This window comes from Procambarus clarkii, chromosome 9, assembly GCF_040958095.1.
Source record: "Procambarus clarkii isolate CNS0578487 chromosome 9, FALCON_Pclarkii_2.0, whole genome shotgun sequence".
Lineage (NCBI taxonomy): Eukaryota > Metazoa > Arthropoda > Malacostraca > Decapoda > Cambaridae > Procambarus > Procambarus clarkii.
The window spans coordinates 26,509,497-26,536,629 of NC_091158.1; the positions used below are offsets into that span (position 1 = coordinate 26,509,497).

General features: G+C 44.3%; 2 protein-coding genes across 2 annotated transcripts in view; one reads left to right on the forward strand and one right to left on the reverse strand.

Moving 5' to 3' along the window:
* LOC123766269 (tigger transposable element-derived protein 7-like) overlaps positions 1-24,204 on the reverse strand; it is a 57,793-nt gene extending 33,589 nt beyond the window's left edge. The window contains exon 1 of the mRNA XM_069321422.1: positions 22,864-24,204. Coding sequence (XP_069177523.1) covers positions 22,864-24,204 — 1,341 coding nt within the window. The remainder of the gene's footprint in view (positions 1-22,863) is intronic.
* The window catches only part of LOC123766092 (double-stranded RNA-binding protein Staufen), a 343,924-nt gene continuing 333,777 nt past the window's right edge, over positions 16,987-27,133 (forward strand). Inside the window, exon 1 of the mRNA XM_069321293.1 lies at positions 16,987-17,201. The gene's annotated coding sequence lies outside the window, so the exon portion shown is untranslated. The remainder of the gene's footprint in view (positions 17,202-27,133) is intronic.

Genomic DNA, 27,133 nt, shown 5'->3' on the forward strand with positions numbered 1-27,133 from the left:
GACAGGGCACCGTAACTGTTATAAATGATATGAGTGGGGCTTCTATGGGGTTCTGGTAATATTAAGGGGTAAAGGTAGTTAGAAGACAAGAGTATCAAATATGGGAGAGCTAAAAGGCCCGGCCCCCAAAATAAACTATCCACAGTAGTAATAACTTGCTACAAGACCATAAATGTTAGTCTAAGGGTTGATCACTGCGCTCCCACCTTGGAAGAAGAGATACTCTGTAATTCATGTACTTATTTATTAACCCGTTAACAACCCCCCATATACACTCACACCAATAACAATAATAATAATAACTTTACCACACTATCTTACGTTAAAAGCCTTGGTCCACGTAGGCAGGATACAAGGTTTACACTAATAACAAGCTAGGGTAAAGTACTACTGGATAAGCACTGAAGCGGGATGCAGCTTAGGGTAGTGAAACCACGTGGGACCCTAATACAAAACACAACACTTAGGGGTACCCAAACACTGGCAAAATACTATCCCCAGGTCTCCCCAATCGTTACTACCAGAGTAGGCACACTTACACCATATAATACTTAACTTAAGGGTACAGGAACTTCAGGTAAGGGAAATAAGTAAGAGGAGAAGGAAGGAGAGTAGGGATACAGCCACCGAGTAGGTCTTAACCTCACGCCACCAGCCAAGAGAAGAGCGAGCTCCTCGCGACCACCTGGCCTCCCTCATGTCGTGGTGCCGGAAGGAGCCTAATTGATCGTGCAGCTAAGCACATTAAAGATCTTCCCCTATGCAACGTATTGTTACTTTATGAATGATTAGAAAGTATTAGTAAGCAAAGTTGGTGCCTATGTTATTATTTAATAATCAACCCCCAGCTCAAGTCTTTAAATGCTCTTTGAGAAACAATAATAGTCTTACGTCTGGCAGGGAAGATACAAACAATTTCCATTCGAAATGCGCCAACTGTACTACTTAGGAAGTTTAATAGCTCAATTTTGACCTCTGGTTTCCACTGGAGAACCCAGGGTCGTAACACTCCTCCCCCCTTCAGGGAAAAAAAAAAAAATGTGACCACTAGAATAGTAGTCATTTTTTTTTTTGTAAGAGTATACAGAGAACAAAAAGAAAAACATGACAAAAACAAAAAATCAATCAAAAGCAATTTCTCTGCAAAAAAAAATACAAAGGAGTTCTCTGAAAGAAAAAAAACCATACACAACAAAAATAAAAGAACAGGGAATTAAATAAATTGGACACGGAATATTTAATGTCACAGGAGAACCTAAAAAAAAATAACTAAAGCATGACAGTTGGTAAATGGCTTTCTGTGGCTCAGATGAATGTTATTCAGGCAACCGGGACAGAGCGTCGGCTATCACGTTGAGTCTGCCCGGTAGGTGGGTAATGGAAAGATTGAAGTCCTGTAGGTACAACGCCCACCTGAGGATGCGTTTATTCTTACCCTTCATCTGAGTCAGGAAGACTAGTGGGTTATGGTCCGTGTACACTTCCACTATATTACCTGTGAGGTAAACTTCGAACTTTTTACATGTTAACACTAGCGCCAACGCCTCTTTTTCTACCACTGAATAATTGCGTTGCGCCTTGTCGAATTTCACAGAGTAATAATATACTGGGTGTTCCACCTGATCATCCCCAGTTTGCAACAACACTGCACCAGCACCCGAGTCAGACGCGTCAACACGAATTTTAAACGGTCGGTCGAACCTTGGACTAGCAAGCACTGGGGCGGAAGCTAAGATCAATTTCAAATTTTTAAATGCCTCTGCACAGTCTGATGACCACTTAAATTTAACGGCTTTCCGCAACAAGTCTGTGAGAGGAGTGGCAACACTGGAAAAGTTCTGACAAAAACGTCGATAGTACGCACACATACCGATAAATCTTTGAACGTCCTTTTTAGACGTACTGGATACTCCAGAATGGCATTGATTTTATCTTGCCGAGGTAACACTTTTCCTTGGCCCACTTCATAACCGAGGTACGTCACTGTGCCTTGGCCAAAATGACACTTTTTAGCATTTAAGGTAAGATTTGCCCTTTTCAAGATGGCAAATAACTGGCGTAACCTAGCTATGTGGTCAGCCCAATTACTGTCAAACAGCACGATATCATCTAAATACGCCCGACAATTTGGCACCTTAGCGAGTAGAGAGTTCATGAGTCTCTGGAACGTGGCAGGGGCATTACGCAAGCCGAACGGTAACACTTGATACTCAAAAACACCCTCGGGTGTCACGAACGCAGTGAGCTGTTTAGCACGTTCAGTGAGTGGGATTTGATAATACCCCCTCGAGAGGTCGAATTTCGAAACGTACTTGGCATTTCCCAAATCGTCGATGCAGTCCTCGAGGAGGGGCAGCGGATAGGCATCCACAATGGTCACCTTGTTGAGCTGCCGATAGTCGGTGCATAATCGCCAGGAGCCGTCTGGTTTGGGGACCAAAAGGCAGGGCGAGCACCAAGAGCCCTGGCTCGGCCGGATGAGGCCGTGCTGGAGCAAGAAGTCGACCTCCTTCCGTATGATGGCCTTCTTTTCTGGACTCATCCGATAGGGTTGAAGGCGAATGGGAGTGTAGTCCGTCAACTCGACATCATGGCAAATGGCATCAGTCTGGGTCGGGACATCCCCGAACAGACTGGAGAATTCAGCAACCAACGACTGCACCTCTTCACGTTGGGCCATCTGCAAATGGGACAGTTCCTCCACAGCATTCACAGAACTAGAATTATTGAAAATGAGATTAGTTGGGTCCCCAGAACAATCATCCCCTCTCTCACTGGAAATGGAAACATTGGTTAGTGCAATGGGCCTGGGGCCCTGGAACTTCTTCAGTCGATTTACATGTATGAGCATTACCTGGTTACGTTTGTCAGAGTGCCTCACTTTGTACGTGAGGTCCCCAGTCTTTTCTGTCACAATGTAGGGGCCTTCGTACTTGTGGGACATAGTGTTCCCTAGTCGAGGCTTTAATACCAGGACAGGGTCGCCAGGCTGAAATACCCGTAACTTAGATTTAGCATCGTTACGTTCTTTCATCTTTTCTTGGGCCTTGCCAAGATACTTTAATGCAGCCGCCTTGCAGTCCTTGAGTCTCTGGTGGTGTTGCGCAAAGAAAGCCGAACCTTCGGATAACGTTACGTTCCCTAACAGATTCTCCTGTAACATTTGCAAGGGTCCACGAACTTTATGGCCAAAGACTAACTCAAAAGGAGAACAGCCCAGTGAACTTTGTAATCCCTCTCTAGCCGCAAACAAAACATACAGTAAATTCTCATCCCAGAAGGTGTGGGAACTCTCGCACGATGTCTTCAACATCTGCTTCAGAGTTAGATGGAAACGTTCAATTACCCCCTGACTCTGTGGATGGTATGGGCTGGAAACCTTATGAGTTATTCCATGTTCCTTACAAAATTGCTCGAAAACATCAGACTTAAAATTAGTACCATTGTCAGTTTGCACGACCCGAGGCAGTCCAAAAGTGGAAAAAAATTGCAACATACGAGCAACAACAGTTTTTGCTCGGATGTTCCTTACAGCAAAAGCCTCTGGGTAACGAGTAGTGATACACATCATCGTGATTAGGTAAATATTACCAGACTTAGTTCTAGGTAATGGTCCAACACAGTCCATTACCACATGAGAAAATGGTTCCTCTGGCACGACAATAGGCCTTAGAGGAGCTTTAGGTGGAGTCTGGTTTGGTTTCCCAACCAGTTGACAAACAACACACGCATTACAAAATTTTGCCACATCGCTTTTCAGCTTGGGCCAGAAAAAATACTTTAAAATTTTGTGATACGTAATATTAATACCTTGATGTCCCCCCATAGGATCATCATGAGCAGCTGCCAAAACTCTTTCTCTATAGCAGGTCGGCAACATAACCTGGTGGACTACCTCCCACTCATTTGACAAGGGAGCACCCTGTGGTCTCCATTTTCTCATCAAAATCCGATCATTGTAGTAGTACCCAGTTGCTGCGTCTACAATTTCCTCCATAGAGACGGCTGTTTCATGACAATCTGCAAGAGTGGGGTCAGCTTTCTGTAACTCACTCAAGGAGGCATCTAGGCCTTGGTCAGATGCCATTGGCCGAGGCTCAACAGGGTTCTCCTCCACCTCCCCACTACTCTCGGTAGATGGCGGTGGCAGGCTCTCCACAATGTCCTCGGCCACGTCATCGAGTCGGGCCATGAATGTGTCCGCGAGGTCCACTTGGTTTTCACCACTCGGAAAGCTCCTCGTGACCTCGGGATTTACCACCTTGGCAAGCACAGGGCTGCCCTTACATTTAAGTCCCATAGACCTGGTCACCGCGCACGCAGGGTACAGAACATTAATTATCCTCTGCGGCGGGTGGATCCAGGCAAACCTTAGGGGTAGGCAACATAATAGGCAGTCTGGAGTCCCCTACCTTATCCCCTGCTAAATCATTACCAACTATTACATCAACATTAGGGAAAGGTAGGTATGGAGTGACTCCGACTGTACAAACACCCTTGTGGAAATCAGATTCCAGGGTAACCTTATGGAGGGGTACTGCCCGAGTATCACTAGTGACACCCTCGACCAGTACCACCTCTCCAGTGTCGAGAGTGTTGGCACCTTGCAACGCACTCTCTAAAATTAAAGTCTGGATGGCACCGGTGTCTCGGAAGATCACCACGTCCTTCCAGGAAGAACCCTCAGACAAAAGTAGTCTCCCTTTCGATAAGAATGGGGTAAGCAAGTCCAACCACTGTGGGTTGGAGGTCTTACTCCCTAACCCTTCTGAAAGCCTCAAGCCCTGTGTCACAACTAGAGCATTGGGTCTTTTTTCAGGGTGCAGTTGCCAACAACGGCTAATAGTGTGGTTTGGACGATTACAGTGACCACAAAAACGTCGGGGAGAAGAGACATTACTAACAGAATTACCCTTCGGTTCACCTTTAGGTGCCGTTGGGCTAGACACTTTAACAGGGTTAGTTATGTCTGAAACAGAAGGTGCATTAGATAAAGGGTTAGAATGAGCTGGTCTGGACTGGCTGTGGGTATAAGGTTTGCTACTCTGTGGGGTATAATTATTTTTATTGGGCCTTTTGCCCGCCAATTGGTAGTTTTCTGCCAACTTGGCCAAATCCCCTATTTTAGAATTTAACTCTATCCTTCCTCTAATATACTGTGAAACATTCTCTGGCATCATATTTATAAAATGCTCCATTAAAATTAAGTTCCTGAGAGCCTCGTATGTTTCGGCTTTTGCCGAGCGAATCCATCTATCAAATAATCGAATTTGATCATTCACAAATTCAGTGAGCGGTTGGTTGTGAGTAGGCCTAAGGTTACGATAAACTTGGCGGTGAGCTTCAGGAGTAATTTCATATGCCCGCAAAATACATTCCCTGACTTTATCATATTCGAAACACTCGTCGTCAGGCATGTTTATAAAAATATCTTGTGCTTTACCCCTAAATCTTCCCTGTAGGATTTTCACCCACTCTTCCTTTGGCCAGTTCATGGACGTGGCCACTCTCTGAAAATGGTTGAAAAACCTTTCAGGGTCAGACTCGGAAAATTCAGGCAAATTATGCTTTTTCTCATAATGCCTGGGGTTTGAATCCCCGGCAGGTGGAATTCCAGTGGCATTCGCTCTAATTTTAGCCTCCTCGGTTTTGAGTCTTTGCTCCTCTAATTTTATTTTTGCTAACTCTAAAGCTAATTCACTTTCCCTATGAGTTGCACTTTCTGCTTGGCTAGGCTGGCATAAAGGTGTATCACTTGCCAATAGTTGTTCATCAATACAATGTTGTAATATTTCATTCACCAAAGTCCACTTTTTATCTGCGACATTTAATTCTAGGCCAAATTCCTGGCCTAACAATACTAAATTAGACTTTTTAAGTTTCTTTATCTCTACCACTGAAGGCTCCCTTGCCAGGTTCTGCATTTCAGAAGACATCACTAATAATTTTAGCTCCCAGCCAAAGAAAAAATTAAAAAATAAAAATTGGAAAAAAACAAAAATTTGCACGGCCCCTAACACAAGGCCACACTAACCTTAATCGTGAAGGGATCCAGCTGGATGTCCAGTCAGTGCAAGAATGTCCTTTGCTAGATGAGCTGGACCCTAGGCTAGCACACAACCGTTCTGCGGAAATAAAAAATTTTAATTTTGGCACTCAAGAATCTAATTTTTTACACTTATAATGTTCCTCCCGGACAGGCCCCCACTTGTTATAAATGATATGAGTGGGGCTTCTATGGGGTTCTGGTAATATTAAGGGGTAAAGGTAGTTAGAAGACAAGAGTATCAAATATGGGAGAGCTAAAAGGCCCGGCCCCCAAAATAAACTATCCACAGTAGTAATAACTTGCTACAAGACCATAAATGTTAGTCTAAGGGTTGATCACTGCGCTCCCACCTTGGAAGAAGAGATACTCTGTAATTCATGTACTTATTTATTAACCCGTTAACAACCCCCCATATACACTCACACCAATAACAATAATAATAATAACTTTACCACACTATCTTACGTTAAAAGCCTTGGTCCACGTAGGCAGGATACAAGGTTTACACTAATAACAAGCTAGGGTAAAGTACTACTGGATAAGCACTGAAGCGGGATGCAGCTTAGGGTAGTGAAACCACGTGGGACCCTAATACAAAACACAACACTTAGGGGTACCCAAACACTGGCAAAATACTATCCCCAGGTCTCCCCAATCGTTACTACCAGAGTAGGCACACTTACACCATATAATACTTAACTTAAGGGTACAGGAACTTCAGGTAAGGGAAATAAGTAAGAGGAGAAGGAAGGAGAGTAGGGATACAGCCACCGAGTAGGTCTTAACCTCACGCCACCAGCCAAGAGAAGAGCGAGCTCCTCGCGACCACCTGGCCTCCCTCATGTCGTGGTGCCGGAAGGAGCCTAATTGATCGTGCAGCTAAGCACATTAAAGATCTTCCCCTATGCAACGTATTGTTACTTTATGAATGATTAGAAAGTATTAGTAAGCAAAGTTGGTGCCTATGTTATTATTTAATAATCAACCCCCAGCTCAAGTCTTTAAATGCTCTTTGAGAAACAATAATAGTCTTACGTCTGGCAGGGAAGATACAAACAATTTCCATTCGAAATGCGCCAACTGTACTACTTAGGAAGTTTAATAGCTCAATTTTGACCTCTGGTTTCCACTGGAGAACCCAGGGTCGTAACAGTAACATACCCCTCCCCTTAAAATAAGAGTCATATCGGAAGAGCAGCACTCAAGAGGGCAATCTATACTCTTGCTTCCTCCGTTCCTGAAGTGTCACTCCTCCAGTTGGTGACGTGGCTCGTACCACCTTGCCAGTCACTTGCCTCATTATATCTCCACCTCGCATAGGACCGGGTGTGATGGGTGTTCCCTGAACACCTACAGGAAATCCTCTCTCCGTGTCTACGAGTGTACTCCAACGGCTCGTTACCACTGTAAGATTCAGTGCACGCAGCGCCTCCACCGCGTCGTGCACTCCGAGATAGTCTTGCATTTCCACTGCGTCCTACAGGTACTCCATGTTTCCTCTCATGATCTCCTCTTCGCCAATCTTCTCTCTTCTCGGTTCCTCTTCTCCCGTAGGTGCGTTGTCTCTTCACAGTGGCACTTGTAACCTGCACTCCATCCAGCAGCTTCCTCTCTTCCACACTAGGCTTTTGCGATGGCCCAATGCCCCTCTGGTTAGGCTGGCGCCTACCCTGGGTGTACCTATTCCCTGCTTTCTTCGTATTGCCTTTCCTATACCACTCGCTCCTTCGTTCCCGACGAACATCTTCACTCCTCCATGAGATTCTCTTCCCTGCAGACGTCTTCTTCGGTTCGTGGTTGGGCTCATCCACCTCCCTGTGGCTCACCTCACCACGGTGGTTCATCTTGCACCTACCACTATTTATCTGGCCGGCATAGGGTGCCTTGCGTCGTGGCTCCTCCACTCTGCCCCTCACTGCCGTTCGCTCATCCACTGAGCTTACTTTATTCATGTTTCTGTATGGAGGGAGTGCGGTCTGCAGCCTCTTCACCGCCCCAGGCGTTTGTACAGCTGCTCCTCGCCACTCCTCCACACGCATCATCAGGCTTAGTCGGTGGTCCCCGTCGGGGTTTTCCACAACCTCCGACGACCTCTCTGCACTCTCGCCCTCGTTGTCGTCGTCTCTGGCGACGTTTCCCCTGGCGAAGTCGGCTTCCTCTCTATCATCTGGAACGACCGATACCTCACCCGGCAGGGTTGTACCGCTGCTTGCAACATAGGCACTCCTGGCCCAATCGGGTTGTATCCTGCCTCCTCCGAGGTCATTACCCAGCACCATTTGTACATGCTCTAGGGGTAACTTAGGGGCTACAGCTACTATAGCTTTCTCGACTCCGCAGTCGGCAATCAGCTGTACTTCGTGAAGTGGCAACCTGTATTCCTCCCCCACACTGCGTATCCTCACCACTCCCACAGGTGAATCATTAAATTCCTTGGGGAGAATACTCCTGGTTACCATACTTATGTCAGCACCCGTATCTCGAAGAACGGCCACCTCCACTGGGTCTGACTTTCCAAACTTCACGTTGGCCCCGAAAACGAAGGGATGTTCACCCAACTTCATTTCCCAACCATTCACGTTGGGTCCACTATAATATGGGGTGTGAACAAACACTCTCTCCTCTTCCAACATTAGTCCTATATTCCTTTGGTGCTCCTCACACTCGCGGGCATAATGTCCTCTCACACCACAGTTGAAGCATCGGCTGCCTTCCCTGGGCGGCCACTCGCTAGTCACTCTGGCGGTACCACTTGCAGACGTTCCCTGGGTCCTCCTTGGACTCCCTGTCGTCGTATCCGGGACTGCAGCACTGGCTCCCGAGCTAGGTCCACTGCTCACAGCTTGGGGCTTCCTCCCCGCGTCTCTTGAGCTCTTGAACCGCGTCACTTCATCGGGCACACTACTCTTGGGAGAGTCCCCACTCGTCCTCGCTCCTCCTGAACTCCTAAAGTTCCCTCCCGACCTGGGGTAAGGCGAGTGTCTGGGCGGCCCCTCCCGCCTGAGATGTAGTGCCTCCTCCAGCATGTCGGCTCGGTCCGCTGCAGCCTTCAGGTCCTTAATACCTGCTTCTCTCAACCTTACTCGCAACTCAGGATGGAGCACTGACATAAACTTCTCCATCACTATCAGTCGTTTGATATCATCCACAGACTCCGCTTCCTCCGCCTTCAACCATCGTAGGAATTTCCGTTCCATATCCCTGGCGGTCTCGGCGTAAGTCTTTCCCGACGCTCTTGTACACTCTCTGAACCGCTTCCGGTACATCTCCGAAGTCAGCCGGAATGAGTGGAGCACCGCATTCTTAATCGCGTCGTAACTAGTACACTCCTCTAGGTCCAGCATGTTGTAGGCTTCCCGGGCCTCACCAGTCAACCTGCCCTGGACCAGAGCAGCCCAATCATCTTCCGGCCACTCCTTCAGAGTCGCTATCCGTTCAAAGTGTTCGAAGAACACCTCAGCTTCTTGTGGTTCGAACGTAGGTAAGTCACGTTCCCTTACCTTGAGGTCATCCCGCCGTGCAGGTAGTGAGGGCAGACCACGTTCAACGCGACGCAATTCGACTTCTTTCTTTGCCTTTATCTCCTCCAGTCGCAGTTGTCTCTCTCCTTCTCGCTGCAGCCGAGCTTCTCGCTCCTCTCGCTGCATTTGCGCTTCTCTCTCCTCTCGCTGCATTTGCGCTTCTCTCTCCTCTCGTCGCAGCTGGGCTTCCAGTTGCATCTTCATTATTTCCAGTTGCAGGCTCCTCTTACTACAGCCGGACCTCCCACTGCTCCCATGTTCACTGTGAATTCTCTCCACACTGGTAGGCGCTTGGGGAGGCCCTAGTCGGGACGGTTCACCTTGCGACGGCTCTCCTCGGGACGGCTCCTCTTGAGATGGCTCCTCTCCCGTCGCTTCCTCTCGAGCTGTGAGCTGTGCCATGATCTCTATCCTTCGCTCCGCTACCTTAGTCGTCCTCAACCTGATCCCAAAGTGGTTTGCCACTTGTTGGAGCTGGGCCTTGGTACACTCTTCCAAAATTGTCTCGTCCCTTGTGTCAATAAATTTCTTTACTTTGTCTTCCTCCATCTCTATATCATCAAGCATACACGACAGCACAGACAAGTTAGTAGGCACTAATTTCACCGTTTCAGTCCCTTAGCTGGTTGAGTAACAGTACCACCGAATTCACTGGCCACACTGTATTAGTACCCTGGCAACACTTGTCTTGAAATTTGGTCCACACTGTAGCTTGATCCACGCTTCCTGGCGAAGTTCCCAGTTCTTGGCTACTGGGGTTCGAATCCTGGCAAGGTCGCCAGTTCTCTTGTCACGTGGGGGTGGGTGGTCCGGGGCTCTGCTAACACTCGGCTGCTAGGGGCTCAAAGGCCCAAATACTCAGCCCCTCCGACTCCCTGGATTCACTGGAGTCTCCTTGGTCACACAAGAGAGGACCAACAATGCCCACCTCCGCAGGTCTTTGCTTCCACCACAAAGGGGTGCCACTGATTCACCCTGGAAGCCCTTCAGTCAAACACGGGGAAACTGCTGTTAACAGTTCCGGCCTAGACCCGTGGGGGAGTGAAGGAAGACTCAGGCTTACCTATAACCATGACCTCCCTGAGTCTTGCCTGCCAGACAAAAAAAAGGTTGCAGGAACTCCTTTCCCGCCTGTCTTCTCTATCTTCCTCTTAGCAAGGTCGCCAGCTGGGTTATTATATCTGCGCCCCAGCAACGCAGTTCAGTGGGTGTATTATATATTGTTTGTAGCCAGAAATGTATGCTCATAGAGAAATATCATAAATGGAGGCACACTCAAACACAGTGATAAAATGTGTGGATTTACTGATGCAAATTACATGAACACACACACACAATCACAAGTAATACATGAATACGGAAATATGGATAATGAGTCTGGAGATCGTCAACCTCTTCTTCCACGACCTCCAACCCTCCTTCAACTGGGCAGAAAGACAGGAGTCTCACACTCTCACAGGAGGGCCTCTTCACCACGTCGGCGCCTCTTCTTCACTGTCCTGCCATCCATACACACTGTCCTCTCTGACAGTCCTGGACTCAAGCTGCCTTGCAGCCTATTCTACTATTAAAGTAATAAAGTCTTGCTGCCACATACACAAGTAAATATTGTGGCCTAACTAGCCTACTCATACAAGGGGTAATGGGAGGGAAAATGATCTACCTTACATTCCTGGCTCACGACGCCCGTCCCTCGATGGTGTGAGGTTCCCACGCTTCCTTGGGTCGATCCTTGACGATCCAGGACGTTCCACAGGTCCTCAGGTGTCGTGGAGCCTTCGCGTCGTCGCCGTTCCAATCCCTGAGATTCAGCTGCCCCAATCCTGGTTCATCGATGGGCGCTGAGCTAATCACTATTTTCCCCACACTCGCCTCTCCCACAAGGCGTTGCTCCTTGTCCTAGGCACGGTGTCGTCCTTCCAAGATTCTCAGTGGATGTGACCCCAGTCACAGCTAGGCCTGCCCGCCCACCTTCCAGACCTCAACGTCCAGCCAGCGGCGCCGCCCAGCGTCGTCGCCGACTATTTTCCAAGTTTGGCACTTCTCTGCTCACTGAACTTGGTTCCTCTTTTGCTTCCCAGAAGCGCAGGGTCTCCAATAACTATGATGGACTGCGATGGCCAGCTCAATCCACTGAACAAGGCTTGCAGAGCCTCCAATCCTTGAGAGCAGACCGAGGCGCGTCCTGTCGCTTCCAAGGTCAGAACAACTCTGACGTTGGCGCCGCCCGGGGCACTCGGTGACGTCATGGCGGGCCCTGATTTGTCGCCCGCGACCTACGTCGGCCAATCCGCGATCGGCTAATGTCTCTTCCAAAAGGTCATATCTGCCGTAGGAGATACTGTTTCATTTTATAACAGGGCGCCAATTTTCCTTTATTTACAACTTATAATATAACTTCCTTCCTTTTACTGGCAGCCGGTCTGGTCGCCACATATGTCAATAGACTCCCTGAACCTCAGAGAATCAGTAGGGAGAGCTGATATGACTCTTTAAGCCGGCAAACGAAAGCAATAGGAGAGGGCACCGTAACAAAATGCACTTCACAATATTAACTGGGATTCTGAATTCAATAATACCCAGGATATAAATTCATTAGCTAACCTCTTCCTCTCCAAAACTCTAAGCCTCTACAACCTTCATTGTCCCCTTCTTACCAAGCAAGTAACTGACAAAAGATTAAACAATCCATGGCTCACAAGTGGCATTCTCAACTCAATCAACAAGAAACATGAATATGAAAAGAAACTTAGGATTGGCCTAGTTTCAAAGGAAGTAGCTAAAAGGTACTCATCAATGCTTACCAGTATCATAAGAAAGGCTAAACTTGCATACTATGTGAATAGATTCAATGAATCAAAAGGCAACATGAAAAGCACTTGGAAAACAATCTCTTGTATCCTAGGAACTAAACAACACTCACATAACCAAATAAAACTCTACAATGATGGGGATATACCGTCAATTGATTTAGAAATGGCAAATGAATTTAATAGTTTCTTTTCATCGGTTGGTGCTAATTTTGCCACAAAAAGAGTAAAATCCCACAGACTCAGACACATATTAACACATATCTCTCAGGCAGCTATCCAAACTCTCTTCTCCTTTCACCAATCAGCCCGGCAGATGTTGTGTCCATCATACACTCTCTAAAAACCAAGGCAAGGAACACCAGTGAAATTCCATCCATTGTATACAAGAGAGCCTCCCATGCCCTAGCCCCAGCCATAGCACTACTGTTCAACAAATATATAGTGTCACACCTTCCTTGATATCCTCAAAAAAGCAAGAGTAACGCCAGTCCATAAAGGAGGCAATCCAGCGGACATAAACAATTATAGACCAATATCAAATCTACCCATTCTATCAAAAATATTTGAAAAAATTATTTACAAACAGCTCTATTCCTACCTCGTAAAATTCGACATACTCATGCAGCCCCTGTTAGTTTGGCTTCCGGTCTCAAAAGAGCACCAATGATGCAATCATTAGTCTCCTTGACGTTATCTACTCAGCCCTTGACAAAAATGAGTTTCCGATTGGACTCTTCATTGAGCTAAGAAAAGCCTTTGATACTGTTAATCACAACTACCTCTTACTTAAACTCCAGCATTATGGAATCCGAGGCCTTGCCCTTGACTACATCCGATCCTATCTTAGTGACAGACACCAATATGTAACCATCAATGATACAACTTCTTCCACTCTACCAATTACCGTTGGAGTGCCACAGGGCAGCATCTTAGGACCTCTTCTATTTCTTATATATATATATATAAATGATCTGCCTAATGTCTCTAATATTCTTAAACCTATATTGTTTGCTGACGATACTACCCTTATCTACTCAGACCCAACCCACATACACTAAATAATGTTGTGAATAATGAATTAAAAAAGTCCACTTATGGATGTCAACTAACAAACTAACATTAAACATAAAAAAGACTTACTACATCTTATTTGGAAGCAAATCATCGAATGCAATTCAGCTACAGATAGACAACATTAACATCAGTAATAAAAATGATGGCAAGTTTCTTGGCATATTCCTAGACAAGAGACTCAACTTATGCACCCACATTCAACACATAACTAAGAAAGTCTCTAAGACAGTTGGTATACTCTCTAAAATAAGATATTATGTTCCTAACTCTGCTCTCCTCTCACTATATTATGCACTAATATGGCATATGTGCTAGCCATATGCTGTATTGTGCCTACCAATTTTTGTCAACTACCATTCAAGCTGTCATTGCTATCCACCTGAGCTACCTATGTGCTTTAATATACCTTCAATTTTCTCTCATCTTTTTTTTCCTTGCCTTGCAACTGTTATCATTTTTTATAAATTTTGCAAGTAATTACTTACTTAAATTTTCTTAGATTAAGGACCTGCCCGAAATGCTGCGCGTACTAGTGGCTTTACAAGATTGTAATTACCATTTTATGTATCCTCACAATCCCAATGTACCTTCTTGTATATACATAAATAAATAAAAATAAATAATAAATAAACCTGGTAGATAAATCCATGACGAAGATCTAGTTTGCGACCAGGTAAATAAATAAATAAATAAATGTTTATTTAGGTAAGGTACATACATAAAGAGATTTTACAAAGTTTGTTGGATTAATAGATAGAGCTAGTACATACAATGCCTAAGCCACTATTACGCAAAGCGTTTCAGGCAGGAAAAACATTAATGACTAAAGCTTAATACTAATGGGTATAAAGAATAAAATGTGTTGAGAACAAATAAAAATAGAGATAAAAGAGGGGGGGAACATGGCTGAAAAAGCAGCACAAATACAAATACAAATTATTACAGACAAACAGCGTTGTTTTGAAAAAAAAACAGACATGGGTTGACAACAGAGGGGTAAGGTAGGTTACAGGGAATTTATTAGGTAGTGCTTCGTTTTTATCTAAGGTGTTCTTTTCACTCCGGGGTCACCGATGTAGCGCTTCTATTGTTACGTAAAATATAGTGTCAATAAACACAAACACTAAGAGAATATATATATTTCGTCGAGTATACAGAAGTATGCAGGTGATACTTTGGCGAGCAATGGTGTGAGTTGAGCGCACTGAGAGTCGGTACAGTATCTCCCAAGTGTTTGTCCTAAACCACAATTGAAAGTAGACTAGTTATTGTTCGATTGATTGATGAAGATTAAGCCACCCAAAAGGTGGCACGGGCATGAATAGCCCGTAAGCAGTGGCCCTTTGGAGCCATTACCAGTATCATTAGCTGATACTGGAGATCTGTGGAGGTGCGACTGCATCCTACGGAGAGGTCGTGACCTCACCAGTTATTATATTCGTTGTTGTTGTTATAGATTCAGCTACTCGGAACAAGCTCCAAGTAGCACGGGCTATGGTGAGCCCGTAGTGGACTTACCTGGCTCAGGAGTGGTGCGTGATGAGTTATTATTCAAAAAAAAAAAAAATCAAAATGTTTATTTAGGTAAGGTACATACATAAAAGAGATTTTACAAAGAGTGATGGATTTATAGTTAGGGCTAGTACATACAATGCCTAAAGCCACTATTACGCAAAGCGTTTCGGGCAGGAAAAACTTAAATGACTAAAGCTTAATACTAATTGAGCATAAAGAATAAAATGAAAACATGGAATGAAAACATAGCTGAAAAAGCAGCACAAATACAATTCTGTCGACAAACAGCGCTCTTTAAAAAAAAACAGATATTGGATGACATTAGAGGGGTAAGGTAGGTTACAGGGAATTTATTAAGTATAGCTTCGTTTTTATCTTAAACTGGTTGAGAGAGGTACAGTCTTTAACATGGTTGGGAAGGCCATTCCACAATCTGGGTCCCTTGATTTGCAGAGCATTTCTAGTTTGATTAAGTCGTACTCTAGGAATATCAAAACTGTATTTATTTCTGGTGTGGTGCTCATGGGTTCTGTTACAATCTTCTATGAAGCTTTTGAGGTCAGGATTGGCATTACAGTTTAGCGTTTTATATATGTATAATACACATGAGAGAATGTGCAGTGACTTAATGTCTAACATATTCAGAGATTTGAGTAGGGGTACCGAGTGATGTCTGGGGCCAGAGTTGGATATTGTCCTAATAGCAGCTTTGTCTTGAGTAATTAGAGGACGTAAATGATTTTGGGTAGTAGAACCCCAAGCACAAATACCATAGTTGAGATATAGATAGACGAGGGAGTAATAGAGAGTCACCAGGGCAGGGCAAGGTACATAATATCTGATCTTAGAAAGAATGCCAACAGTTTTTGAAACTTTTTTTATATATTTAGAATGTGTCCCTGGAAATTCAGCTTGTGGTCAATGAGAATGCCAAGGAATTTGCCATCTAATTTGTTACAAAATTACATTAATTTGTTACAAATTACATCTAATTTGTTATTCGATTGATAAAGATTAAGCCACCCAAGAGGTGGCACGGGCATGAATAGCCTGTAAGTGGTGGCCCTTTTGAGCCATTATCAGTATCAAGAGCTGATACTGGAGATCTGTGGAGGCGCGACTGCACCCTGCATGACAGGAGATGTCTCCCGGACCAAATGGTCAGTTATTATTCGATTGATTGATTGATGAAGATTAAGCCACCCAAAAGGTGGCACGGGCATGAATAACCCGTAAGTGGTGGCCCTTTTGAGCCATTACCAGTATCAAGAGCTGATATTGGAGATCTGTGGAGATGCGACTGCATCCTGCGTGACGGGAGATGTCTCCCGTGAATTTACAGGAGTTATTATTCGAGAGAGAGAAGATTAAGCCACCCAAAAGGTGGCTTGGGCATGAATAGCCCATAAGTGGTGGCCCTTTTGAGCCATTTCCAGTATCAATAGATGATAATGGAGATCTGTGGAGGTGCGACTGCACCCTGCGTGACGGGAGATGTCTCCCGTGAGTTATTATTCGCTACTCTGCTGCTTATATGCTCGGGCAACACCTCACCGTTCTCCAAAGGTTAATTGGAAGTAGGGAAAGGTTTGAGTTCCATAATTAGTATTAAGAAGAGCTTTGCTTCTCTCATTAGGCTAATGCATTTGGAGCGAGTATATTATTGGGATGACCTACTCGCTACAGATAAGTACGTTAACTGGTCGTCATGAAATGTGCTTGAGTCTAGTTGAGTTTATATATACTCGCTGGTAGAGATATTGTTCATATATCTGGCGGGAACAGCCCCATAAGGAACACAAAAGTCCCAAAACTTTGTTGGCCGCGTTCACAACACTGAGTTTAAGTCAGACTCTGAAACCCATCAGCGTTTTTGGTCTATGGAGTGGTCACTACTGTAATTTTTACAATGGTGGGTGGGTAATGAATGGGTATTGTGAGGTGTGAGGAGGGTGGGGGGCCGGAGGGGCCTTGAGATGGGGCTGGTGAGGGGCCCTAGAGAGGGGGGAGGCTGGCCCCGGGGTGGTGGTGGCGGCCTGAGCGGCGCCAGTGTTGTCAGCTCCACACATCAGCATGGCCGCACACTAGTTTGTAGGATTATTCTCTCTTGTTTGCCATACGTTTCACCACTAATTATCGCTCCCCCCCACTCGCCTCTGATTTCATTTCAACCTTAAGTGCGCGGCTACAATCTCCGGGTTGACGTGAAGTGAGAGGCCACAGTACCAGGTGAGTGCCAGCAGCCCTGTGTCGTCTGCACCCCAGGCTGAGCCTTGCTCACGCTGGGGTGGTGCTGTGTGGGGTGGTGGTGCTGTGTGGGGTGGTGCTGTGTGGGGTGGTGCTGTGTGGGGTGGTGGTGCTGTGTGGGGTGGTGCTGTGTGGGGTGGTGCTGTGTGGGGTGGTGGTGCTGTGTGGGGTGGTGGTGCTGTGTGGTGTGGTGCTGTGTGGGGTGGTGCTGTGTGGCCACAGTACCAGGTGAGTGCCAGCAGCCCTGAGCCTTGCTCATGATGGGGTGTCTGTGTGTGGGTGTGTGTGTGTGTGAGGGGAGGGTGTGGGGTGCTTGTGTATGTCTGTGTGGGGGTGTGTGGGATGGTGTATGTGTGGAGGGGGGGGGGATGCTGTGTGAGGGGAGGGTGTGGGGTGCTTGTGTATGTCTGTGTGGGGGTGTGTGGGATGGTGTATGTGTGGAGGGGGGGGGGATGCTGTGTGAGGGGAGGGTGTGGGGTGCTTGTGTATATCTGTGTTGGGGTACTCGCCTAATTGTACTCACCTTATTGTGCTTGCGGGGGTTGAGCTCTGGCTCTTTGGTCCCGCCTCTCAACCGTCAATCAACGCGTGTACAGATTCCTGAGCCTATTGGGCTCTATCATATCTACACTTGAAACTGTGTATGGAGTCACCCTCCACCACATCACTTCCTAATGCATTCCATTTGTCAACCACACTGACACTAAAAAAGTTCTTTCTAATATCTCTGTGGCTCATTTGGGCACTCAGTTTCCATCTGTGTCCCCTAGTGCGTGTGCCCCTTGTGTTAAATAACCTGTCTTTATCTACCCTATCAATTCCCCTGAGAATCTTGAATGTGGTGATCATGTCCTCCCTAACTCTTCTGTCTTCCTAAAGCTCCTAAACATTACAAATGAGGTGGTAGAGGTACTGGGATTAAAAATAGAGAAAATAAATTTAGTGATTATTCTAATATACAAACTGCCAGATGCAACGGCTGAGGAATTCACAGAATAGATAAACAAAATAGAGAATAGCCTTGATAATTTGGAGAACCCGATACCTGATATTATCTTCCTAGGTGACTTCAACTTGCCTAGTCTCAGGTGGAAAATAGCAAACAATAATATTATACCAGGAAATCTATCGGGACCTAACCAACCACAGATTAGAGAACTACTTAGATTCTGTGACAAATTTTCACTCAATCAGCAGATATCGGAGCCAACGAGAAATGAAAATATTCTAGATCTGGTCTTTACGAACAATAAAGACATTATCAGAGACATTACGATATCAGATACCACATACTCAGATCACAAGCTCATTGAAGTGCAAACGACCATCAATACTCAGAATAGACCTAAAACGTTGATAAAGCGAGAGGGGCTATTCAGTAAATTCAATTTTAATAATAAAAGGATAGACTGGGAGATAATAAACAGGGAACTTACAAACATTCCATGGGAAACTGTTCTAAGTAATACAAGTCCTACAGAAGGAATAGAAAAACTGACTTCGGAAGCGTATCAAGTCTGTCTGAAACATGTTCCTTTGAGGAAAGCCAGAAAGAGATCTAACGTAGAAAGAGAACGCAGACGACACTATAAACGCAGGAAAAAAATAACGAAACTGCTTATGCAGACACGAATTTCCCGTCAAAGAAGGAATAATTTAAATAGGGAGATTGAAGAAATCGAGCGGAAATTGAAACTCATATGAAACTGAAGAAAGGCAGTTAGAACAGAAAGCAATTCAGGAAATAAAGAAAAATCCAAAATATTTCTTCTCATATGCGAAATCAAAAGCAAAAACCACTGCCAGTATTGGACCTATTCGTACAAGTGAAGGTTCATACACGGAGGATGACAAAGAAATTGGTGAAATCCTAAAAAAACAGTATGAGGACATGTTTAGCACTCCAGTAAACAACATGAAAGTGGAAGATCCAGACAATTTCTTTATGCGGGATATTCAAACCCCTGTAAATATAACTGATATCAACACGAGCGCACTAAATTTTGAAAGAGAAATTGAAAACATGCCCATGCACTCGGCCCCAGGTCCAGACTCATGGAATTCAATATTTATAAAGAAATGCAAAGTACCGGTAGCACAGGCACTCGGTATACAGTACAACCTCGATTCAACGTACTATATGGGACCAACCCCAGTTCGTTGGAGCGTTGGATTCGTTGCAAGAGGTGACCTTCAAGAGGCGTTTGCGTCAGTGTCTTTTTTTTTCTTGTACACAATAAAAATGCATTGTATCATATTACTTACTGTACCTATATTTTACTACTCTACTAAAAATACTGTAATTCATGTATTTACCTTATTGTTGGAGTTATGTCCATCTTGAAGTTTTGTGAAGTTGTGAATGCTCTACAGTAAATAGGTACTGCAGTGCATTAAGCCGTTAACACTGTATTATTAAAAGTGGTTTTGCTGTATGTTGAGTACTACAATACAGTTCTTGAAAACTATTGTACATTGGAATTATTGCAACTTTAATTTTAACACTATGTACACACTTAAATTTAACACTTATTCTAATTGTTCACTTCACACACGATGTTTTTAGATGTTTGCATCAGCTTTGCTGGTGCTCGCTGCTGCTGTGTTGGCTTCAGCTGCTTTTGTGCTGGTGCTGGGTACAGCTGTGCTGGTGCTGGGTACGGCTGTGCTGGTGCTGGGTACGGCTGTGCTGGTGCTGGGTACGGCTGTGCTGGCGCTGGGTACGGCTGTGCTGGCGCTGGGTACGGCTGTGCTGGCGCTGGGTACGGCTGTGCTGGCGCTGGGTACGGCTGTGCTGGCGCTGGGTACGGCTGTGCTGGCGCTGGGTACGGCTGTGCTGGCGCTGGGTACGGCTGTGCTGGCGCTGGGTACGGCTGTGCTGGCGCTGGGTACGGCTGTGCTGGCGCTGGGTACGGCTGTGCTGGCGCTGGGTACGGCTGTGCTGGCGCTGGGTACGGCTGTGCTGGCGCTGGGTACGGCTGTGCTGGCGCTGGGTACGGCTGTGCTGGCGCTGGGTACGGCTGTGCTGGCGCTGGGTACGGCTGTGCTGGCGCTGGGTACGGCTGTGCTGGCGCTGGGTACGGCTGTGCTGGCGCTGGGTACGGCTGTGCTGGCGCTGGGTACGGCTGTGCTGGTGCTGGGTATGGCTGTGTTGATTGATTTGCTGCTAGTTCGTGAAAAATATTGACTCATTTTCATTTGTTTCCTTCTTTGTGTCATGTCCTTGAGACAAATATCTTTCATCATCCTTAGGTGTTGATAAAAGCCTGGTAGCTCTGGATTGTCAGTTTGTGAAACAATATCAAGGAGTTTTTCAACATAGAACAATGCATCAGCACACGAAGCAGATTGTAAACTGCTATCATTCTCATCCTCATCTTCCTTTCCGTTGCGTCAACAATGCCAGTAACATTTTGTATAATCTCATCATCTGTTAAATGACCAATGGGTGGATCGACTGCATCAATATCTAACCACTCCTCCACATCGTTAAGCGTCAACTCCGTCTCACCAACGGCACGCAGTTCTTGATAATTAGACGAGCCAAAACTAAATACTACGAAGATAAATTTACTCAAATAAAGAGCAACATTAAACAAACTTGGAGCACAATTTCACAAATATTGGGATCAAAGAAATCTTTAAATAACAAACCGACTCTCCTGTCTAATAACGATGGTCAGCTTTCAGCCTCTGATTCTGCTATTGAGTTCAATAGGTTCTTCTCTTCCATTGGTTCATCCCTTGCAAATGATATTCCATCTTCCAGTACTGACATTAAGGACTATCTTACAGGTAACTATCCACAGTCTCTGTACCTAAAGCCTATTAACTCCACTGACGTCAATGAGATAATCCTTTCCCTTAAAACCAAGTCTGGTGCCCTTGAGGAGATACCAACTTTAATTTACAAAAAAGCCTCCAGATCTTTAGCCCCTGCTATTGCTTTGCTCTTCAACAAGTCACTTGAACTCCAAACCTTTCCAGATATTCTAAAAAAAGCGAGAGTAACGCCTGTCCACAAATGTGGTGACCCCACAGATGTTAACAACTACAGACCTATATCAATCCTGCCAAACTTGTCAAAAAATTTTGAAAAACTTATATATAAGCAGCTTTACTCATATCTAGCCAAACTCAATATACTTAGCCCTTGCCAATATGGCTTCAGACCCAAAAAAGCACTAACGATGCACTTATTAGTATGCTTAACTCGATTCATACAGCTCTTGATAAAAAGGAGTTCCCTGTTGGGTTATTTGTGGACCTGCGTAAAGCTTTTGATACTGTCAACCACCATAACCTTCTTCTTAAATTACATCATTATGGAGTCAGAGGACACTCCCTACAATACCTCGAGTCCTACCTTACTGACAGGCTCCAATATGTTTCTGTGAATAATACAATTTCTCCCACCCTACCCATCAACATTGGTGTTCCTCAGGGCAGCATACTTGGCCCTCTCCTCTTTCTCATCTACATTAATGACCTTCCAAATGCCTCCCAACACCTCAAACCAATTCTATTTGCTGACGACACAACCTTCATTTACTCCAGTCCTGACCCTCTTGCTCTAAATGCCACAGTAAATACTGAGCTAAATAAAGTCCATCTTTGGCTAACTGCCAACAAACTCACCCTTAACATTGACAAAACTTTCTATATTCTGTTTGGCAATAAATCCTCTAGTCATATAAATCTCAAAATAAACAATACCCAAATTTGTAACAAATTAGATGGCAAATTCCTTGGCATTCTCATTGACCACAAGCTGAATTTCCAGGGACACATTCTAAATATATCAAAAAAAGTTTCAAAAACTGTGGGCATTCTTTCTAAGATCAGATATTATGTACCACGCCCTGCCCTGGTGACTCTCTATTACTCCCTTATCTATCCTTATCTCAACTATGGTATTTGTGCTTGGGGTTCTACTACCCAAAATCACTTACGTCCTCTAATTACCCAACACAAAGCTGCTATTAGAACAATATCCAACTCTGGCCCCAGACATCACTCGGTACCCCTACTCAAAGCTCTGAATATGTTAGATATTAAGTCACTGCACATTCTCTCATGTGTATTATACATATATAAAACGCTAAACTATAATGCCAATCCTGATCTTAAAAGCTTCATAGAAGGTTGTAACAGAACCCATGAGCACCACACCAGAAATAAATACAGTTTTGATATTCCTAGAGTACGTCTTAATCTAACTAGAAATGCTCTGCAAATCAAGGGGCCCAGAATGTGGAATGACCTTCCCAACCATGTTAAAGACTGTACCCCTCTCAACCAGTTTAAGATAAAAACTAAACACTACCTAATAAATTCCCTGTAATCTACCTCACTCCTCTATTGTCAACCCATGTCTGTTATTTTCTTTTTTTTTAATCAACACTGTTTGTCAACCTATTGTATTTGTGCTGCTTTTTCAGTCATGTTCCCCCTTTTTTTATCTTTATTTGTATTTGTTCTCAACACTTTTTATTCTTTATGCTCAATTAGTATTAAGTCCTAGATATTAATGTTTTTCTTGCCCGAAACGCATTGCGTAAGAGTGGCTTTAGGCATTGTATGTACTAGCTCTATCTATATATCAATCCATTAATGTAACATCACTTGTATGTATATACCTTACCTGAATAAACATCTGAATCTGAATCTGAATCTGATAAATATAATTTGAAAATCCTTCAAAATCCATTTCTTCCTCAGTCACTTCATCAGCATGATCAAGCAACAGGAGTTTTTTCCAACAATTTCTTAATGTTGACTCTTGAACTTCATCCCAAACTTTAGCCCAGTTGTAAATGCCTTCCTTAATTGAGTATTTTTGGTAACGTTCCAGTGTTGCTTGACCTTGCGAATCGGTTCCTTGTCTTTTGTCTTCATCTGACTCAAACACCACCATGATTTCTTTATTCATTGCTCGTTTGTAGAGACTTTTCATTGCATATATAACACCCATATCCATTGGCTGGATCAGAGAGGTGGTATTGGGAGGCAAGGCCATACATTTGATGCGTCCATCATGTGACGTTAATTTGTCGAGCCCTACATGTGCTGGGGCATTGTCAACCAAGAGTAATGCCTTGACATCATTCCGTCTCACTCCACACTTCTTTATCTGAAAATCTCTTACTTCTTTGCAAAAATGATTTTTGAACCAGTCTACAAAAATATCTCCAGTAAACCAAGCTGTTTTAGAGCTGTAGTAGACCACAGGTAGCTTGTTCATTAAATTTTTCAAAGCACCTGGGTTTTTTGACTTCCCCACAATGGCGGACTTTGTTCTGTGATTTCCGTCTGCATTTGCACACAGCATGGCAGAAACTTTTTCTTTGTTTACCTTACGGCCAGGAACACTCTCATCTAGCCTAGTTGCCAAAGTGTTGTTCTGCAAGCATTTCCAATTAAAGCCTGTTTCATCGGCATTGTATACCTGAAAACGCCTTAGATCATTTGTTATTATGTAATCATTTAATTTACGCTTAAATGGCTCGACTGAATCCGTATCTGCACTTAATGATTCTCCACAAACTTTCCTGTTCTTAATATTATGTCTATTCTTAAATCTTTGCAACCATCCTTCACTTGCTCGAAAATCTGGAATGTTCATCTTTTGTGCAAATTTATCGGCTGCTGTCTTAATGGCGTCGCCGCCAAGTGGCATACCCACAGAGCGCTCCTGGTTAAACCATTTATACACAGCTTTGTCCAAATTCGTATTTGCAGAACCTTTTATTGTTTTCCTTTTATTTAATGCACCACTATCACTCGAAGCAAGAAACTTCCTAATATCATCTTTCTGTCTCTTGATATCACACACCGTACTTTTCCCGACATTAAATTCTGCTGCCAGCCTAGTAACAGAGTAGCCACGTTCATGTTTCTCTATCATGTCTAATTTCTGCTCAATGGATAAAAAACTTCTCTTCCTCTTTGCAGATACAGCACGATTAGCAAGCCCTTGAGACATCTTGTTGTATATTAATAAAGCTGTAGTCAAAAAAATGGTAAATTCCACGATTATTCTTTCACCGGCGGACAAACACGTCACTCGCACGCAGACAAAGCTAACGGCACTGGGTGCCTACTGTATAAACGCAGACTAGGTCTATACACCCTCCAGTAGGCTGGTGTTTAAGCCAGATCCAGTAACATAAATTTATCTCAAATATTGGATTTACATCATATTATATATTTTTAGGTTATTTATTTAGATTAGTAACATTATTAGGATAATAAGAGATATAAAAAACTTATTTTAGAACTGATTTATTAATTTTATTATTTCGAAGCCGTAGTCACTGAACTGTGGCGACGAAATGAAACGAGAAACGCATGGTGCTGTGTGTACAGGGATTAGACCCGTCCACTCGCTCACGCTGGAGTTGTTCCAATAACAAATAATTTCTCAAATAGCAGATGTCTTATCATATTACAGTATATTTTTGGTTTTATTTAGTTTAGTTTAATTAGGATAATAAAAAGCTATTAAAGCATTGGTTTTAGAAATGATTTATTAGTCTGAAACTTTCAAAGTCATGGGTCACTGAACTATAACGACACAGAAGAAGGAAAACCAAGTGAGGTTTACAGAACAGTATTCCCTTATCTGTCCACTCTCACTCACCTTGTTTTATCACAGAAAATGTCTATAAGGAGATTTTATGACATGTAGCTAGCTAATCACGCTTCAGCCTTTAAATTAATTTACAAAGATACGTCTGCCACAAATCAGTGAACGAAAATTATGGAAACTCGATCGTTCATTTGTGTGGACCACTCTGGCTGGTATCTGGTTCATGTGGTTGACTTGTTGTGTCTACCATTCTGGCTGGTGTTTGGTTCATATGGTTCACTTGTTGTGTGGTCCACTTAATTGTGTGATGCAACTTGTCTTATGAAGGAATTATTAATTGTAAACTGTGATAGAATGAGACAGTTTTCCACCACTCTGTGAACTCTGTCCCAACATTGTAAGCTTGTGGACCACTTGTGCGGTCCACTTGTGCGGTCCACTTGTGTGATCGAACTTGTCATATGAGGGAATTATTAATTGTCATCTGTGATGGAATGGAAAAGTTTTCCACCAGTCTGTGAATTCTGTCTAGACATCGTAAGCAAATCCGAACATCCCCCGCTTCGGCGAACCATTGTTCGTCGAACCGGGTGAGTAAATTCGGCTTGAAAAGTGTGCGAACTAGCCGGAGATTCGTTGAATCGGGGTACGTTGAATCGAGGTTGTACTGTAGTGTGGAGGAAGAGCTTGGACACGGGGGAGATACCAGATGCACTTAAAGTAGCAGACATAGCCCCTCTACACAAGGGAGGGAGCAAAGCATTGGTAAAGAATTATAGACCAGTTGCACTAACATCGCACATCATAAAAGTATTTGAGAGAGTGATTAGGAGTCAGGTCACCAATTTCATGGAGACCAATGACCTTCACAACCCAGGCCAACATGGATTTCGAACGGGAAGATCGTGCCACTCACAGCTACTTGAGCACTACGACAAAGTCACTGAGGCATTAGAAGAAAAACAGAACGCTGATGTGATATACACGGACTTCGCAAAGGCTTTCGATAAATGTGACCATGGAGTGATAGCACACAAAATGAAGTCAATGGGAATAACCGGTAAAGTAGGACGCTGGATACTCAGTTTTCTGTCAAACAGGACTCGGTGAGTAACGGTCAACCATATAAAATCTAGTCCAAGTGCAGTTAAAAGCTCTGTACCTCAGGGTACAGCCCTTGCACCACTGCTTTTCCTTATTCTCATATCAGATATAGACAAAAATACAAGTCACAGCTTCGTATCATCCTTTGCAGATGACAAAAATCAGTATGAAAATTACCTCGGCTGAAGACATTGAAAAACTTCAAGCTGATATTAATAAAGTTTTCGACTGGGCATCAGAAAATAACATGATGTTTAACAGTGATAAATTCCAGGTACTCAGGTACGGTAAAAATGAGGACCTTAAACATAATACAGAGTACAAAACACAATCAAATGTACCCACAGTAGGAAAACAGCATGTAAAGGATTTGGGAATAATAATGTCTGATGACCTAACGTTTAAGGAGCATAACCAAGCAAATATTGCAAGAGCCAGAAAAATGATAGGAAGGATTACGAGAACTTTCAAATCCAGGGATCCCATCACAATGGTTGTACTCTTCAAGTCACTTGTGTTGTCCCGTCTTGAGTACTGCTCAGTACTCACTTCCCCCTTCAGAGTAGGAGAGATTGCTGTAATAGAGGGAATACAGAGAACATATACGGCACGCATAGACGCAATAAAGCACCTAAATTATTGGGATCGTCTCAAAGCCCTCCAAATGTACTCACTAGAAAGAAGATGAGAGAGATATCAAATAATATACACCTGGAAGATACTGGAGGGCCAAGTACCAAATCTACACAGTAAAATAACAACGTACTGGAGTGAACGATATGGAAGAAAATGCAGAATAGAACCAGTGAAGAGCAGAGGTGCCATAGGCACAATCAGAGAACACTGTATAAACATCAGGGGTCCGCGGTTGTTCAAAGTCCTCCCAGCGAGCATAAGAAATATTGCCGGAACAACCGTGGACATCTTCAAGAGGAAACTAGATTTATTCCTCCAAGGAGTGCCGGACCAACCGGGCTGTGGTGGGTATGTGGGCCTGCGGGCCGCTCCAAGCAACAGCCTAGTGGACCAAACTCTCACAAGTCAAGCCTGGCCTCGGGCCGGGCTTGGGGAGTAGAAGAACTCCCAGAACCCCATCAACCAGGTATCAACCAGGCGGTGCTCCCAGGTTCTTCTGGACATGGTTGAGTCATGTCACGTTTGTGCCACCGTTCGCCAGGTGAGTGTCTGCGGTCTGGCGTCTTTTGGTTGGGCGCTGGAT